Source organism: Rhodamnia argentea, chromosome 6, assembly GCF_020921035.1.
Source record: "Rhodamnia argentea isolate NSW1041297 chromosome 6, ASM2092103v1, whole genome shotgun sequence".
Taxonomy (NCBI): Eukaryota; Viridiplantae; Streptophyta; class Magnoliopsida; order Myrtales; family Myrtaceae; genus Rhodamnia; species Rhodamnia argentea.
The window spans coordinates 25,305,944-25,324,901 of NC_063155.1; the positions used below are offsets into that span (position 1 = coordinate 25,305,944).

The following is an 18,958-nucleotide window of genomic DNA, read 5'->3' on the forward strand; positions in this document are numbered from 1 at the left end:
CTGAGTGATTGAAGCTCTCCCTAAAAGTCTTCTGAGTTGGTAGAGCCGATAGAGGTGACTGCCGACTTAGATGGTGACTTGGATGGAGCTACCGATGTGAATAGTGATCTCACGACATGAACAGTGAAATAGTATTAGCTGTTGAGGGGTTTTGTGATTGACCGATTGATCCAAGGGGACTTTGTTGTCTCACTCTTTCTTGTATATATGGAGGCCGAACCCCTTGTAAAGGACACTCTCAAAATTTGCAATTCAAAGAGCTTTCCTTGCCTTCTCTTTCTGCTTGGTACAAGCTGTGAGTACGTGTGAGTGCGTGTGAGATGAGGTGTGAAGGAAGCTGACTCAAGATTGAATTTTGAGTGCTGCACAGTGTTGGCGAGCGCTAGATAAATCGACAAGTGACAAATGGCTGATCGATCTTTTTCGAAACGATGTGCTCCTGCCCAATTGGGTTGGATTGACCGTCTCTTCATTGACGGGATTGGGCAAACACGAATATGCCGATTTGGATTTATTACCAGAAATTGGCAGACCTCGCATCATCCCACTTTGGGTCCTTTCCATAACTGTGTTGCACATCGCTATCGCAACTTGGCTTCCCGCTGCACCAGACAAGACGAGCAGCGCAGTCCAAGAGGGCCCCCGAAAATTATTGATCAACTTGTTTGACTTTCAACGCAAGGGTGATTTCGAAAAATCTATCAACTAGATATTTCTCGATCCACGAGGGGCTGCTGGGTTTGAAGATTTTTTCTTTTTTTTTTTTTTTTTTGGTCAAAGGCTTTGACGAATTGAGTTTTCCCAAATGTTGGAAGATGCTGTTGGCTACGTGGCTCAAAAAATCGAGAGAGGCCAATAAAGAGAGGGGGCATCTTGAAAATGAGTCACTGATTTTGAAGAGGTGCGATCGCGTTCCGAATTCCCAAGATAAGGACCGCATCGGATCACCGGAACTTTGCTTTCCTTCGTTGGGAGAACAAAAAAAAAGGGGGGGGCAATTCCGGTTTATCACGTGGTCAAATTCAGACATTAGGAGACGCTTTGACCATCAGTTTTCTTAATTAAATTGGCCGATGTCCTTCGTGTTGTCTCTTGAATCTATAGATCATCACGTAATTTTAGTAGGCTAAGGCCCCTTTTTGGCATAACTAGCGCCAATTTTGGTAATCTAGATTGCTAGTGATATTTGCTATCTCTTGATGTCAATAGTAGTTTGATCATAAAAGTTAAATCTAGCCCACCAGTCGTGTGCTTCTTTTTTTTTCTCTGCGTTTTTGTGGGTTGCGACATTTGTACAGGAACCACGGTAAAAGTGTATGTGACTACGATCGGATACGAGTTTGACCCACCGCGGGTCATAGAAGCCCTTGACAAGATGACAAAAAGCTTAACCTCAATCGCCATTTTTTAATTTGACCAACATAGTTCCTAAACTTTAGCTCAATATGCAATGTGGTTCTTGAACTTTTAATTTGATCAGTATAATCCCCGAACTTTTTGGAATATATTCAACTTAATCCTTGAACTATAAGAAAATATTCAATGTAGTCATTCCATTAATTCAAGTCCAGGAATGACATTAGTTGAACTAAGTTGAACATATTCTAAAGGTTCGGGGACTACATTGAACATATTAAAAGTTCGGGGACCATATTATACATTAAGCTAAAGCTCGTGAGCCATATTGGTCAAATTAAAAATTCATGAACGACATTATATATTGAATCAAAGTTTAGATATCATCTGTGTCATCTTTTCTTTTTCCTTTGATGTGTAAAAGATATATTTTTTAAATACCACCAAATGGACCATACTATATAGCACGACAAGGAAAGCCTGGGGAATAGATGCAGGACTTTTACATTTAAGATCTCTTTCTCACTCGCATGAAAAGTCCATAATGCCCATACATGTCTATTCTTCTTCTTCTTTTTTCTTTCCGGTTTACTCCTTACCTTTAATTATTATATTTTCCCCCAATATCAACCGAACCCCGTCTCTCATGTTCAATGTCCCATGCGATCTAGATTAGATCCCCTCCCATCAAGGAGATTTTATTCTTTAATTGGTGCTAAACCCCATTACATATATAATTGCCTTTTTGCCGAGTATAATTAAGCAATGTCACGTATGCCCAAATATTAATTTACACATACAAAATGAGAAACACATCATCTTGTCATCTTATATTTGAGAAGATGTCCGATACATTATTTGGGATTAGGAGTAGGGAAAATTTTGATTAAGGGCCCGAAGCGCCTTTATTTTCTCAAATAAAGGTCTAAAGTGGACTTTATTTCAAATAAGAACCTGAAATTCTCAAATTATTTTTAAAAAAAATGACCCGACTAAAGGGTATTTTCTTCATTTATTTTTTATTCTTTTTTATCTTTTTCTTTTTTGTCATATCGTTTCATTTTTTCTTTTTGTATTTTCTTTTCCTTTTTTCTCCCCCTCCTCTCCTCCCCTCCCCTTCCTAGGCCATCGCCGACGGCCGCCTTGCCTGGACCGGTGTCAAGCGAGCGTAGCCCTTGCCAGCCCAAGCGAGGGCGGCCCTCGCCTGAGGCCAACAATGGCCTAGGGAGGGGAGAAGTTCACAAGTCGAGCTTCCCCCTCTAGATCTGCCAGCCAAACTAAAAGGAAGAGAGATAAAAAAACATATCCCTCGCTCACACGCATACAGCAGAGAGAGATTCGTTACAGAGATTCACCAGTACAAATTTTTATGTCTCTTCTTTTTCTACTCTTCAATTACTTGCAGAGCTTTCGGTGCCAAGAATTGCAACTTCCGTTCCGTTCATTTCACTCTCCATTGTCAGCCAAACTGACCGAGATTCTTTAATCATGGCTCTGGCCATGGAGTCTCTCTCCCCAGTGTCCCCTTCCATCGTCCTCCCTCTAAGTAATTCGCTCCAGCTCCAGCGGTCGTGGCGGCTGGCCATCTCCACGGTGGTTTCCATTCGCCTCGCGCTCTGCTCTTCATCATCCCTCACTCTCCGGAGCCCCGTCGGAGGAGATTGGAGTTCTATCGTGGATCGCGCGAGGACATTGGAGGCAAGGAGAATGACGGGAGCAACGAGGTGGAGAGGCAATGCGGCTGGACGGGAGCATTCCAGGGACTTCCGACGAGTTCATGAAGAGTGTTTACCGCGATGGCCTGGGGAGGGGAGGGGAGGGGAGAAAAACGAAAAATAAAAAAAAAAATGAAAATGAAAAATGAAAAAAATGGCAAAAGGAAAAATAAAAAAATAAAAAAATAAAAAAAATCTTTAAAAAGTAAAGGACAAAAATACCTTTCTATAAGGCCCTTTTTTGAAACAATTTGAGTACTTCATGCCTTTTTTTAAAACAATGTTCACTTCGGATCCGAATTTGAAAAAACAAGAGCACTTTGGGGCTCTTAATTGAAATTTTCATTTAGGAGTATAGTATATGTCGAGAATCCAGATTCGGTCTATGGCCGACCTCTGTCTAATTATAAGTAATCTTTGACAACTGTAAGGGACGAATTACCTGAGGAAATCGGAAAAGTTTTGAGAAGTCAACATGTTGGCAGCGACCTTTTTTAACATTTAAAGGTAATCTTTCATTAAGATGCGAACTTTGTTTATTCAACCCTTTAAATGTCTACAAACGAGCCCCATATTAAATTAGTTTTTGTCGTTCTGTTTGTAGGAAAAATTTGATACGCGTAGACGGTGACAGGTGACCTGGACAACCAAGTGAGACTGATTTTTTCCTAATTTAACAATTTATTTAGGCTCCGTTTGTTTGGAAAAAAAAAATGAATGATTAAGAATATATTTATTCTAAAAAAAACAATCATTTATATTTTTTAAATGATGAAATAGCCGTACCCAATCGAAAAAAGATGTTATTCAAACGTATTTCAAGTAATTGTAGCAAAATCTAATCTGATGACCCTTTTGCTTTTCCAACAATATGAATGTATTTAAGTAATTTCTCTCCCACGCGACCTTTTGTAGTGCATGTAAGTTATGTGCATGGTACAAAGTTCATAACATGGAACTCTTTAATTCAATTGGGGGTTACTACACAATGATTTTAGGTCATTGCGATATAAGCAGATATTTTTAAGAAAATATTTTTCAAACCATTTGTCTTTCGTGAAATGAACGTACCCTAAGATAAACAGACTTATGCCTTCCATGGTTCGGTTATATAATTCCTAACTTTTGAAATCCTAATCGCTAGGGTGTCACAAAATATTTTAGTATCCCGAGGTGCATGATTCACATCCTTGAAGTTGATGATAATGACGAATAAATGCATCTGCGAAAGTTCTTTGTTTATACTTTCGTGCATAAGGAATTAGCAGCAATGCACGCCACCGAATTCTCTTGGTGACCTCGAGAAACTAATTTAGTAATTCATGTAGATAATATATAAAAAAAAAAAATAGAAGTCTCTTAAAGTACATTGGAAAAATTCAGTGTATTAGGTCGATTCGATTATAAATAAGAAACGAGATATTATAACAGGACATTTCTAAACTACAATTTATTGTAGAAATAGCGTATCTTATAATTGCATCCTATCAAACGAGAAATCACGAGAGCATTACACGTAGTTTTGTGCATATCGACCGAGACAATTATGTTTTGGACAGTCAAGTTATACTTGATCTTTTGCACCATTTGTCGACTTAAGAAAAGCAGTGAAATGAGTTCAAAACTAAAAAATATTTTTTATTCGAGTTTAACGAGTTTCACACATGTATAATTCAACTTACTAAAAAAGAACGAGTACCTTCCAGTAAGTTTAACAATTGCAAGTTTTATTAGAAATCATGTATGTACGCGTGTTTTGCTGGTACAGTTATTTTACTGGCAAATATTCCGAAGGATGCTAGTGTTTAATAATCCTGATAAATAGGAGGTGTTATTGCTGCTGGATTATTAATTCAATCGCTTTGGATTCATCTATTGAGGATTTTGCAGTGAAAAGTTTCAGCTGGAAATCCCAAGATCATGTTGATCTCTCTTTAGGTAAAGATTGTAGGCTTTTCGCATCGAAAGAGGGCCTCTTCTCTGCTGTAGGCTTTTAGCATCAAGTGAGGGTTGTCCTATCGCTTTCGCCCTTTGCTAAAATAGCTACCCTTACGCAATTGTAATTATCTTAATTAAATTTCATATGATTAATATATATATATATATATATGTAGAGAGAGAGAGAGAGAGAGAGAGAGAGGATGTTGTGAATTGGGTCATGGCACGGCCCCTTAAAATTTTGGCAGCTGATCCTTTCGACCAGCCGCCATCTAGCATAAAAGATTAGGTATAAAGCCAAACTAAATAGGCTTTAGAATAGCCCGTTGGGGCATGCCTATTATCTGCTAAATGGAACCATACTTGATACAAACTCATATGCATCTATGAGCACTAGTGCGCCCGATGCATATCTCAAATTATTCACTCAAATATATATACACACACACAAATATTGATGACGATACATTCTAGTTGATGATTTTCAAATCTTATTATTGAATTCGATGACTTGTCACATAACTCACTAGATGATTTAGTGTGAGGCCTTGGTGGTCATAAATGACACTAAGGTTGTTAGAAGAATTAACATTAACAGGCCTTGCTGATCGTCAAAGTGAATCCTCCTTCGTTCGGGTCAAATACAAATGGACAGTGAACTTCCCAACCATGCCGAGCATTGGATCCGACGGCGAGTAGTGATCACATGTGGCCACAGTTTCCGCATAATCCTAGGCCTTTTCGTCGACCTCTTTAGGAGTTCGCCCTCTGTGGTCGTGGAAGCAGACCGCACAAGCCATCAGCTTGATCACATTGCCTAGGTGAAGCAGGCAAACACATGGGAATCCCGCGCCGAGCCGATTGCTGCGTGTAGATTTAAGGCACATCAGCCTACACCAACTTCCCCAAACGAAAAGCACGAGCGTTGAAGGAACTAGACATTGCTCGTCTATTTTGATCGCGTTGGTGGCGAGCGCGAGCGCTTTGGGCCCGTGTCTCTCCTCCTATGCTGAGATCACAAGACTCATTCCATATGGCAGTCGCCCCGGTGTACATGTCAAGTATTCCAATACAGGCTGCTCTATATACAGTGCCCGGAGCGCGAAGCTACCTCGCGAACACCTTATTACAATGTAGCATACTGCGGCTAGCCAGAACGATCCCGCTAGTGTACAGATCGACAAGAAAAGAACAAGAAGGATGTAGTTACAGTTGCTCTAGCTAGTTATTGCTTTGTGACCATGTATCGTTCGCATAAGCTCAGCCAGAGCTAATCGGCTTTCCTCTGTATATGCTTTTAACGATGAGAGTATTGACGGAATCACCGCAAGTAGCTCAAGTGGATGAAGGGGTATAATGTAGAGAAAACCCAAATGAATCCACCGGTAAGGGAAGTCCCTACTCTTCTCGTTAAGCAGAGTGGAAATAGCCAATCTTTCTCGAGTGAAGCACAGGATTGTTCCAGGACACGGAAGGTTGCAGACAGTGTTTCCTGGAGAAGTGTTTCATAGTACAGCGAGAAACATAAGAGCGGCACGGAAGCAATGAGGATGACAATGATGAGATTGGTATTCTTGAAAGGGATTTTGATTGCTTCTTTGAGTGTACTAGCGAATTTGAGTTTCTGCTTCAGAACGGCGACGACGTCGCTTTCCATTTCATCCTCTCACACTTCTCAGACTTAACGCGAATTAAATTCTATTAAACTCACTGTTATGAGCTGAGAAAGTTGCCTAAATCCTTCAACTCTGTGGCCTTCATCCTATCTATGAATCAATGATTTGACTCTACACCTATTGCCGGCACAGAAAACTGGGGTCATGTATGTGAAATCAACAATACAACCGTGAACTCACAGTATGGTCCCAAGCCCAGCACAAGAAAAGAATCTCACATTGTGGTCCAGCATAAGAAAAGGGTTTCTTCCTTCTCATCGTTTGCTATTGTTATCCTCGTCTAAGAGCTCCAGTTTAGGTAAAGAAAGTTTGGTCCTTGTGAAGATTGCTCTCACATCTCTTCCTGCAGATTTCATTTCCCTCGCTACGTAATCACTTTCACCTATTCGTCATAGGATTACCGTCCAATTGCTTCGACGCTAATAGCAGCCACTTTCAACAACACATTCATGTTAGAACATGTAGGCTTTTGTGCTTTTGTCCGTCATTGGAGGAGTACTAAACTTTTCACCTATTCCAAGCCTATATAAAGATTTCTCTTGTACATTGTTACATACACCATTATTATAGAACAAATGTCATTCTCTCTTAATTTTTCTTTCTTATCATGGTATCATTGCAAGGTTCATTGCCTTGAAATTATGCTCCGAGATTGCCATAAATTGGATCTTCCGCATCAGAAATCGAGACAATGAGTTGTGGGCTAGATTGTTAGTCTTAGAGCTATTGAGTCGCCACTCTTGCTTGCCTTAGTCAAGCTTATGTGTATTTGTGCCTCTAATTCGTGCCTTAGTCAAGCTTCTGTGTATTTGTGCCTCTAATTCGTGCTTTTCGCATTCGGATCCATCCATTCGTGATTCTAGTGACCGCATTGATGTCAAGCTCGATGGTTCCAACTATTCACTTTGGAAACTATCAGCCATGGATACACTTGTTTAGCACGATTTATCCAAACATTTTGAGGATTTCTGTCTTTGTCCTATCGCTCTCACGGACGCTTACTCGTCCAAACCATCAACCGAGGCGGTTCAACGGCGTGCCGCTCAAACTCTTACCGACGCCTGCACGTCCAAGCCATCTCCCGAGGCGGTTCAATAGCATGCCACTGAAATTCGGGCATGGATAGTTGCTGATTTGAAGGCATGTGCTATTCTCTTTGGTTCTATTGATCCCGCTCTTCGCACGCAGTTTTCTCAAATTGTGGGTGCGAAGCATTTGTGGGATCAGCTCGCCAAGATGTTCACTCGGACTAGTGACATTCGGGTCTATCGGTTGGAGTAAGAGATTTATTGTACTGCCTAGGGGTCTCGCTCCATTCGGGACTTCTGTAATTACATCCAATCTCGTCGGGCTTGTGTTGTGCTCGGTACTCGTCTACTCGATTTCGGACTCAAAGTTAGGCATCATCTGCATACTTTCCTTATGAAGCTTATCTCTCTTAATGAAAGTATTAACGTCCAGCTTCTCCATCGCTCTTTAGACCGTTTCTCCTTAACGCATCAAGGAACTATAGTTTGAGGAAACTCGTCTAGGTCTACTCTCCTCTTCAACGGTTTCGATTCCACTTGCTATCTTGGCTGCTCTCCAACACGTGCTTCGCCTACTCGTGGCTCTCGATGCCCTTCATGTACTTATTGGTCATGGGTAGTACAATAAATCTCTTACTCCAAATGATAGACCCTAATATCCCCGGTCTGGGTGAACATCTCGGCGAACCGATCACACAAACACTTTGCACCCACAATTTGAGAAAATTGTGGGTGAATGGCGGGATCAATAGAACCAAAGAGAGTAGCCCACGCCTTCCGATCAGCAATTATCCATGCCCAAATTTCAGCGGCATGTTGTTGAACCGCCTCGGGAGATGGTTTGAACGTATCGGCGTCGGTGAGAGTTTGAGCAGCATGCTGTTGAACCGCCTCGGTTGATGGTTTGGATGAGTCAACGTCGGCGTCCGTGCGAGTGACAGGACAAAGACAAAAATCCTCAAAATGCTCGGATAAATAGTGCTAAACAAGTGCAGTCATGGCCGATGGAACCATCGGGCTTGACGTCGATGCGGTCACTAAAATTGCGGGTCGAGGTGCAGAGGTCAATCGATGGATTCGGATGCAGAAAGCATGGATTAGAGGTACGAATACGCGGAAGCTTAACTAGGGCAAGCAAGAGTGGCTTGCTCAATAGCCCTAAGATTGACAATCTAGCAACTCATTGTCTTAATTTTTTATACAAAAAATCTATTTTATGGCAATCGCATAGCATACTTTCAAAACAATGAGCTCATTGTCTTAGTTTCTAATGCAAAAGATCCCATTTATGACAATCGCAAAGCATAATTTCGAGGCAATGAACATTACTATGATGCCATGATAAGAAAGATAAAGAGAGAATGGTATTTGTTCTCTAATAATGGTATAATTAATAATGTACAAGAGAAGTCTTTATATAGGCTTGGAAGAGGTGAAGAATTTAGTACTCTTACAACGTGGGACAAAAGCACAAAAGCCTATATGTTCTAACTTAATCTTTCTTTTTTATCAATTCAGACCGCGAGAAAGGGAAAGAAGAACGGCTCATTCCCCGCACACAAAGTGGAACTGCAACAATAAGCAGAATTGCCTCAGACCCCTTCCCTAAATAATGAAAACAAGACTTCAGAATGACCCTTTCCTTCAGTTCCCTTTGCTAAAGAGAGCTGAGAGTGCTGATGCCAGAAATCCAGGAATGTCCTGCAAAATCAGGATCCCAGACACTCGTGTTCCATTCAGCAATCAATTCCAAGCGCTTCATTAACAGGGCTAGGGAGACAGCCCTCCACATTACAGCAAAAAGCACATGTTGCCAGAGGTTATTGAAATAATCAGGGGGCGGCTTAAGATGTCCATGGCTTCAGTGACTGTTCGTCAAGGAGTTCATAGAAGACCAGGAATGAGACGGAGGGAAGTGGACAACTGGTATATTATATGCATTTATAACTCCATTATAATTTCCTTTGCTTTGACATCTGACAACTGGTATCCACCTTCTGGCATTGCTGCCATGCCATTAGGTTGGTGGGTCTTCGAATTCATCTAGATGGAGTTGACTTCCCCAGATTAAGAGGAAACTCTGACATTACTGCCAACGCTAACAATCACAGGTGCCACTTCGGCCACATCCCTTACCTTGATTCTCTGTTCTTCCAATTCTTTTTGCTTCTTTTTCTTTTTTTGGCAACCTTTTTCTGCTTATATACTACTGCAAATAACGATTCAGGAACGCAACGACCCACCTCATACATTGGAAAACTTTTACTTGATAGTAGTTACACCGGGTGGCAGAGACACGTGTCGGGATACAACAAGTAAATTAAAGGTCAGTAATTCTAAATTTTAAGTGTCGTATAGGATGACAAGTACATCATGAAGAGGTTTCGAGATTGTCAAAACGCAGCGAAATATATTTATAAACGGAAACCCTAGACAGGATCCATGCGTATATTGAAATCAATAAGAGTTCAAGACGCATCTTTTGCGGATCGAAGATAAATTGATAATTGATTGTGTCTGGATTAGCATCCCAAAAACGCAGCGAAATATATTTATAAACGGAAACCCTAGACAGGATCCATGCGTATATTGAAATCAATAAGAGTTCAAGACGTATCTTTTGCGGATCGAAGATAAATTGATAATTGATTGTGTCTGGATTAGCATCCCAAGTGTTGCGCCTCTACCGGTATCTACACACACGAACGATTCAAGTGCTAGCTTACAAATCTTAGAGCTCTTCTTGCTTGATTGCCTTTGATCTTTGAGATTTTCTCAAAGATCTAAGAACAGAAAACGATTCTCTGTCTTTTTCTCGTTCGGAATATGACTTTTTTAATACTATGAGGCATCTCTAGGGGAATTTTTCCCCTGTCTCAAGGGGTTATAATTGACTATATATAGCCTCAATATTTACGTGTAACAAAAGAAGCGGGGCCGGGCGATTCGGGCACGCCAAACCGTCTATTCGAATCGTGTAACTAATCGTTATCTCATAACATGCACGATCGCATAAATATTTAGAATATAAGAATAAATTAAAATCTACTTATTAAGTAGATTAAGGCGTAGAGAAAATATGAACTCAGGTTGCTATTGTACGCAACCCCGTAGATTCACTAAACATTAGCAGTGTGTTCAAAACCTTTTTGGACTCACAAGTCATAAGCGGTCTCTAGCAACACATTATGACTATCTAAGTATAGTGAATGTCATTTTTCGATACAACCTAATCCACAACTAATGTTAGAGTATCAACCGTGATTAGTTCCCAAGGTAGATCGCTAACAAATCATCTGAACAATATGATCGACCGATTGCACCACATCAGTCATATCACTAGCACATAAAATGCTTTTCCCATAATGTCAAACTTTGAATTTCCACCCGACAATGGGCTTAAGCGGCCTCCAACATGTGGATTAGGTCTATGCTCTGATATAAGGTTTCTCTTACATCGTTCGATTCCATTCAACTAACCATCATGTTATCAAGGTTATTTTCATTTGTGATTAGACACGCAAGATTATCTCCATCGTACAGATTATCATTTTTTGTCGAATCTGATATACCATATATTGGAAAAGCATTTTTTGCAATTGTTATATTATCGATATTGAGAAACAAGTAACTGAATTTTCAACGAAATAACTGTGTTTCACGACAAATAAGGACGTTAGAATGTTGAAATCTCCAGATTTCGATTGAGGAGGAAATAGACAAAAGCAATTTTGGGTTTGGCACGTTCTAAACGTTCATCTCTGTTCAATTTACATGCATTAGTTAGTCGCGAAACGACGAAAAAAAAAAAAGGCTACCTCTGATAACATCTCTGTTCAATTTCAAAGGAGGAGCAAGAAATAGCAGCAACACTTTCACGAAGAAACTGTACGGAGCAGCAGTGCGTGCTCTCCCTCTCCACCTTCCAAGACAACCTTGCCTCTGCTCGATCTCCTCTTGCAGTCATGGCAATATACCACGCACACCACCCACTTCACCACCTTTCCCGCGCAAACCAACCCGGCCTCTGCCACTGCCACTGCCACCGCGTACGTGGATTGTGCCGAGCACCTCCGTCTCACGTAGAAGCCCAAGACCGCGGGTCCAAACCACCAGGTGAAGTTCAGCAACATCAGCACGCACCCTCTGATTCTACTGCCCTTGGTTATGCTCGACGCAGTCGACAACGCCTCAAACACGCCCTTGTCCTCCGATATTGAAAGGACAATCGCCACGTCCCACACGGCTCGGTACTCCAGCCACTTGGCCATGGCTACGACCGAGATTAGACCCCATATACTTAGATGCAAAGCTTTCCCCGACGCGAAGAAGCTGCCGATGCCGCCCCAGGAGACGATGCAGACCCAAGAGACAAGGGAGTAGAACGAGACGAGAGTGGAAGTTATCAGAGGCCACTTCCACCTAGTCTTGTTGATGGAGTCCTTCAACATGTCCAGGAGACAAGCCGATCGGCCTTCAGCGAAGATGGTGGACGAAGAATGAACAGTCGTCACCGCGGTCAGGAGATTGAGCAGGAGAGCAGGGACCGAGTAAAGGAGGCTCGCTTGGAGGAACTTGACCAACGTTTCCTGAATCAATCCCGAGGCGATGTGGAGCCTCTGGCTGGAGTAGGACGACACGAGCCTCAGCCGGGACGAGGCGTCTGCGAAGATGCAATGGATGGCCAGCTCGTGGGTCAGCATGATGAGGAACAGCGGGAGGGACGCAAGGACCGAGAAGACGGCAAACGTCGGGTTCCGGTATGCGAGCCTAATGGCCAATTTGATCATATCGGATGTGTGGAGGTAAGTCGACTTGTCCCACCTGATTCTGGGATTGCTCTTCTCCATCATCTCGGCTGCTTGCTGTCCTATGCCCACAATTTCAAACACCTTCTGTTTATTGCGAGTCTTTAGTGGTTGAATTCCAAATGAAAAGAGGAAGTGATGATTGGGTTGGTGCTGCGTCACCTTCAACGCGAAAACTAGGAAGCAGCAAATAAAATGGTTCTGAGATCAGCTGGCATTGCAATGTCGAAATATAATGTTTTTTGTTGAAGTTTGATTGATGCTAACTAACCCGAACTGATTAGATAATGTTGGCGTGAGTTGTAAATTATAGCCCGAATAGAAAGTTTGTAGAATGATTTGTTACCTGTTATACTTCCTGATTTGTAGGGACGGTCTTAGATTTAGCCTAGAATAGGGTGTCTGGTTAATATATGCTCGAGTATCATTCGTCGGAAAGAAATTAATATGAAAAAAGAGATGAATGATTATTCCTCTGAAACCTCCTCTGTTCTACATGGTATCAGAGCAGTGATCCTGACCTTAGATGTGATCAATAGCCATATATAAGAATAAACCGGCTTAGTGACACCTTAGGAACGCAACGAAAACACTTCTGCAGCAGCGATCCCTGATGATCTGACGACCAAGATGAAATCAATTTTGACATTGAACCTGACACCGAACGATGACTTTTCAGCAACTCGGATTACCATCCAGCTGAACGGCACCAACTATGATTTGTGGTCCCAAGTTGTTGAGATGTATATCTCAGACAAAAACAAATTGGGATATATCAAATTAATGAACCAGCCAAATCATTTGACTTTAGTAGAATAATAAGAAGTCATGCCAATACAATGATTTGGTCTGAGAGAAATTGAAAAAATTATGGGTTGTCTATTTATTTTCTTTACCATGAAGTTGCTCTGGTGTAGTGCAGCCGGGAATGATCCAAGCCGACCTCATCGTGAGAAGTAGTACTGACCCTGAACCAACGACCCATCGGACGAGCGTTGGCACTGTGCTGCCGCTCGATTTTGGGCAACACAAAGGCGGTTGGGTTCGTGCGACATCAATCCTATAAAAAAAGTACTTGTATTGTAACCCGAGTCCATTGATTACGTCCATTCATGATGGATGACTCTTACAGAAACTATGTGATCAATGGCGGTGATGGACCTAACTCGCGCAGAGTAGAACGTTGATGATAAATAGCCGAGCAATTCATGTGTCCGAGAGATTAGCGGGCCTTGATGACCATCAAGGTATGAAGAACTAAGAGGCCCATCCCAAGAATGCCCAATCCAACACTACCATGGTAGTAATAAATTCTTTCTAAAAAGAAAGTGTAATAGTTGCATAGATCAGACAACAATCCTAGTTCCATTTTATTTTTTATTTTTTTAATGAAATAAGTGCATTTCATTCATATTTAAAATGAAAGCTGAAAGATACTCTAAGTGGGTTTTAGAGCACAATTAATTTCAAAAGGTCTCGGGGGGACTGGAGACCCAGTTTAGTGGTAGGGTATATTGGGCTTGGGCTCTCTCTACCCAATCTGCAAATCTTAAGTTGGGTTCTTGCACAACAGGCCCAACGAAGGTTCTTTACACTAATAACTTATAAGTAGCCGGTGGCACTTTATGATAAGCGAGTGGACTTCCCAACAAACTTGATATATAGCACGGAGTATATCGACTAAAGTCGAACTATCTGAATCCACTCCCACGCAGTACAAATCAAGCGCTCAAACCCATCTCAAAGCCTTCAGCAAAGCTAGTGTTTGGGCATGGAGGTACGATCGGACCTGCACTGCACTCGCGAACCCCTTGATCAACTTCTCGGAGGAGTCTCGACGCACCCAAGAGATGGCGCCGGTATTTTCACTCACCAAAACGAGCCGTCGACAACGTTAAGATGACAAGAAATGTCTTCTTGATAGGCCTTTAGGTAAGACCCGGCAATGCCATGATAATATGATATCGGCCAATAATTAAGGGGCACGGTCTCTAGTCAACCTCTTCGCTCTCGATCCCCGATTCCAGTAATCTAACCTTCGACTGACCTTTTCGGAGCTAACATGCTAGGCTCTATAAAATTTCCGCTACTTCCCAAAGGTTATTCTCGAATTAATTAGACATCGAACTGGAATAGTTGCTAGCAGTTGACCTAATTTTAACAAGGCACGGTTCTATTACCCGTTATAATTGACGCGTTATATGGCGAAACTCTGCTAGGAATCATCTCGATCTATTTAACTCGACCATAAAAGGAAGGACAGAGAAGCACGAGGCTTCGGGAAAGATCTGCTGCGATGGAGACCTTTTCTATTGCAATCTAAATTACCATTAAGATCAAATCGATCCGGCTTTTAAAAAAGTGGGTTGGTCGGGAAGCAGAAGATATTTGCACGCACATCATTATATAATAATGAGATTATGAGAATATGGAACCGGTTTATTAATAATGGTCGGCGAAAAGGTGGTTGATAATTGCTTGGTCTTTTATCTCCTTTTCCAAATACATCAAGACATCTTATGATTATAATTATCATTATTATTATCATCGAAATTTAAATTGCTGTTTTTGTTTTAGCGGGAAACTGTAGTATGGTCTGCTCGAGCTGGCTGACTTATTAGCCAAACAAGACCGAAACAACCAAAAGGCAGAAACTAGGAGCTGAACCATTTTTGTTACTCGTATGTGAATGCTTCTTTTATCCATTGGTTCACCATTAGAAAAGGCACCTACATCAATTTCCCTCTTTGAAACTTTTGCTAACAAATTTATTTTTAGATTAAAAAATTTATGGAGAAGTGATTCCCCACAACCTATCAATAACATGCATTTAAAAGGGAGAAAAAAAAATAAGGGCTTTTTTTTTGTCGAAAATAAGAGTTTGAAGTGCTCTTATTTTCATAAATAAGAGCCTGAAGTGGATATTGTGCCAAATAATGATATGAAGTGCCCTCAATATTTCGAAGAAGTGCCCGACCAAAGAGCATTCTCGTCCTTTACTTTTTTGAATTGTTTTCTTTTCTTTTCTTTTTCTTTTCTTTCTTCCCTCTTCCCTCTAGGGGCCATTGGCGGAGGCGTTGGTGTCGAGCGAGGGTCGCCCTCACCCGCCCGGCCCGAGCGAGGGCAGCCCTCACCATCGCCTCGCCCGAGGCCAGCAATGACCGGAGAAGGGGAGAGGAAAAAGAAAAAGAAAAAAGGGAGGAAAATAGCAAAAGAAAAAAATATTTCAAAAAAGTGAATGACGAAAATGCTGTTCGGTCAAGCACTTCTTTGAAATAACGATTGTAATTCAAGTTCTTATTTGAAACAAAATTCACTTCAATCTTTTATTTGAGAAAATGAGGGCACTCCGTACACTCATTTGAAAATTTTCACCGATGTCTAATTAAATGATGTTAAAAAAAATTATTTCTTTTCTAAGTTCCTTTCTTGGTAATTTGCGTGCATACATGAAAACACAAACGCTATGAATTGCTTAATGTGAAATACTGGAAAAGTTGTAACACGTATAAACACTGGTTTGTAACATAATTTTGTAAAGTTTGGATGATGTTTTTAAGTCGGCCGAAAAAACGGTTTAAACAGCAAATAAACACACCTAATATTCGCTACCCCCTTTTCGCGGATTCTCTTGTCCCCGCTCGATGGGTCAAATCGAAATAATGAGACGTTTGTCGCACGTACAAGACAAGCCAGCGTGGGCTGCACAGGAATGAAGCTTGGCTAAACGACGGCCAATTGGTTTGGAGATCCGGAATGATCCCCGCCACGTGCCACTTTCAATTTCTGAACGAGATACACACGAGTTGGTGGTGGCCCGCATCGCATCAAAAAGCAGACACTGACCGAGCGTTAGAGAGCGCGAGAGAAGTGACCGCCAGTCGACGACTCAGGTACGTGATCGGATTCAGGTCCGACGAAAAGGACCCGAAATTAGAAACGTCAATTAGTTGCTCGTCTCCTACTCGTGGGTCTAAATTGACCCGGTCGGGGCTCATTTTCGTAGGAAAAAAAAAATTCGTGAGAATTAGACTTGTGGTTGAAAAGATGACGAGAACGAATCGTGCCTGTCGCACGGGCATTATGGGGATTGGGGATGTATGAATACGATCGATTAGTAGCAGTAGTGGGTCTAAAATGGAGGGGTGTGCAACAGTTCGGTCGAGAGATCCGATTGAGCCAGAGTGAGTCGGTTCGATTTGAGCTAAGTTGTGAGTACGACGATATTGCTTTTTTCAGCTCCGAAACCAATGAATTTTTTTTCTTTTCTTTTGTTTTCAACGAAAGCGGGCATTGCATCTCATACGGAAAAGTAGAACAGTAAAGTACAAGCTGTTGTGATGAGCATGCTCTAATCCCACGATAAGAAATTAGTCTCGGCGTCAAAGCAAAACGAACGGTGGTGGATCGTTGAATCTTGCATCATCATAAATAATGAGCACATATCGTAATCTCTTTCTCCAATAGTTACGACTTGTCGTATAACCGCTTCTAGTGCAACATGAACGCACTGTGCTCCTCCTCGATCTTGTCGAACTTCTTGGTTTGGAGGATCCGAAGTAGCATTGATTCCTAACGATGAAAGCGAAACATGTTGGAAAATAAAGTAACATATTAGGAAAAATATACGTAAATTGCTTGTTATAGATAGAAAAATAATAACACTAAGAAAACGATAATCACCAAGTCAATGAGTAAAAGAGGATACTATTACCAACCAAATTTGAAATTGCACGATTGCTAAAATTGTAATAGAACTACACATGATGTAAGGTACGACTAACCAAACCTATTTAAGGTGATTAGTTTCTGTTAACGGTGTTAAGCAGCTTCATAAACTATGCTTTTCGAGATGCAACATCTCAAACGCGTTTGAATCGGCACTATGCAAACTTGACTACATCGAGCACTTTTCAAAAGCAGTACACTCGGAGAAAAAAATTGAAGTGGCAAGACGAGAGGTATTTTTCTTCGAATCTCTTCCAAATGAAGAATAGTTCAAATCAATTTATATTGTTTGAAAGTTCGTGAAATTCAAACGATTCATGAATTCAAGAGATAGGTGAATCAAAGAGACATATCTTGTTTTACTCACTTTCATCGATCCATTAACTCATTAATTACAACAGAACATACATCCAACGAGTGGAGAAGAACATCAGCAGAGAGCAAAGAAAAAAAACTGGATAAAAATAATAGAATACGCCATATTAGATTGGGAGAGAAAATCTCAATTAAAGTTGAGAAGATGGAGTCTTCCTCCATCGAGAAGGAGCTTGGAGTGGTAGAGAAAATAGGAACCGAAGAGAGGTGGGTCGGAGGAATGATTTCTTCTTTGCAATATGATTATCCTCTAATTACTCGGACACCCCTTGATGTACTTTTAAGTTTCATTTGTTTAGCGAAAAACGAATGATTTGAATTTTTTTTTTTGAAAAACGATCGCTTGTATCTCTTAATTAATCAACCAATGAAAATTATTTTCGTTATCAACAACAAATTATCTGTGAATATTTTTGTTAACGATAAAAATATTTTTCATTCATTCATTTTTGTAGACGATATAATTGATCCTTTTTAGGAATATATTTTCCAAAACATTCAAAACAAACGGAGTCAGACTTGGAATATTTTACTTAAATAGTATTTTTAGAGCACTAAGCAAATAATCAAAGGAAAAGAAGGTCTAGAAATATCAATACATTGACTTAAGTCTGGATATCAATTTCATAATTGTTTTGAAAATAGAAGATCTTTAATTATATGCTTACCAAGTACTTACTTAAAGAGAAGGAAAAACGACACAAATGGTTCTTGAATTTTTGTTTAACGTGGTCCATAAAATTTTAAGTTTTTCAATGTAGTCATTGAATTTTAGTTCAATGTGCAATATGATGTTCATTTTAATCATTAGATTATATGAAAATGTTTAGTGTGTTCCACGATCTTGAATTAATGGGAAGACAACATTGAACATTTTCATACGGTTGGACTACATCAAATATGTACTAAAAGTCTATGGACTACATTAAACAAATTAAAAGCCCAGGGGCGACATTGTAAATTGGGCTAAAGTTCAAGGACCATATTAAACAAATTAAAATTTAACGGACTACATTGTATATTGGACCAAAGTTCCATAATCACATTGAACAAATTAGAAATTTAAAAATCACATTATATATTGGGTTAAAATTAATAAACTATACGTGTTATTATTCCCATAGAGAAGGGTTGATACATCCAATAACAACACCATGCTTAAGCTCGGAAACTATTTCTTGTTTGTCAAAGAAAATTTTCTTTTCACTTAATAGAAATATACACGGAAATCTGAAAAAAAAAAATCAATTTGGATGCAGCAACTCCTTCATTTCACAAGAACGGATTTGTCATAAGGTCATAGCACAATTAGCATCCGGTCACCGAAACTCGTA

At 40.5% G+C, this 18,958-nt stretch overlaps 1 protein-coding gene across 1 annotated transcript; it reads right to left on the reverse strand.

The window, feature by feature from the left end:
- Positions 1-11,395: 11,395 nt before the first annotated feature.
- On the reverse strand, positions 11,396-12,796 carry LOC115727508. The gene has a single exon (XM_030657731.2). The coding sequence runs from the start codon at positions 12,564-12,566 to the stop codon at positions 11,589-11,591; it is 978 nt and encodes a 325-aa protein (XP_030513591.1). The 5' UTR covers positions 12,567-12,796; the 3' UTR covers positions 11,396-11,588.
- Positions 12,797-18,958: the final 6,162 nt, after the last annotated feature.

What these genes read in the sequence shown, in the direction of transcription:
- LOC115727508 (XM_030657731.2), bottom strand. Translation starts at nt 12,566, where the DNA reads ATGATGGAGAAGAGCAATCCCAGAATCAGGTGGGACAAGTCGACTTAC.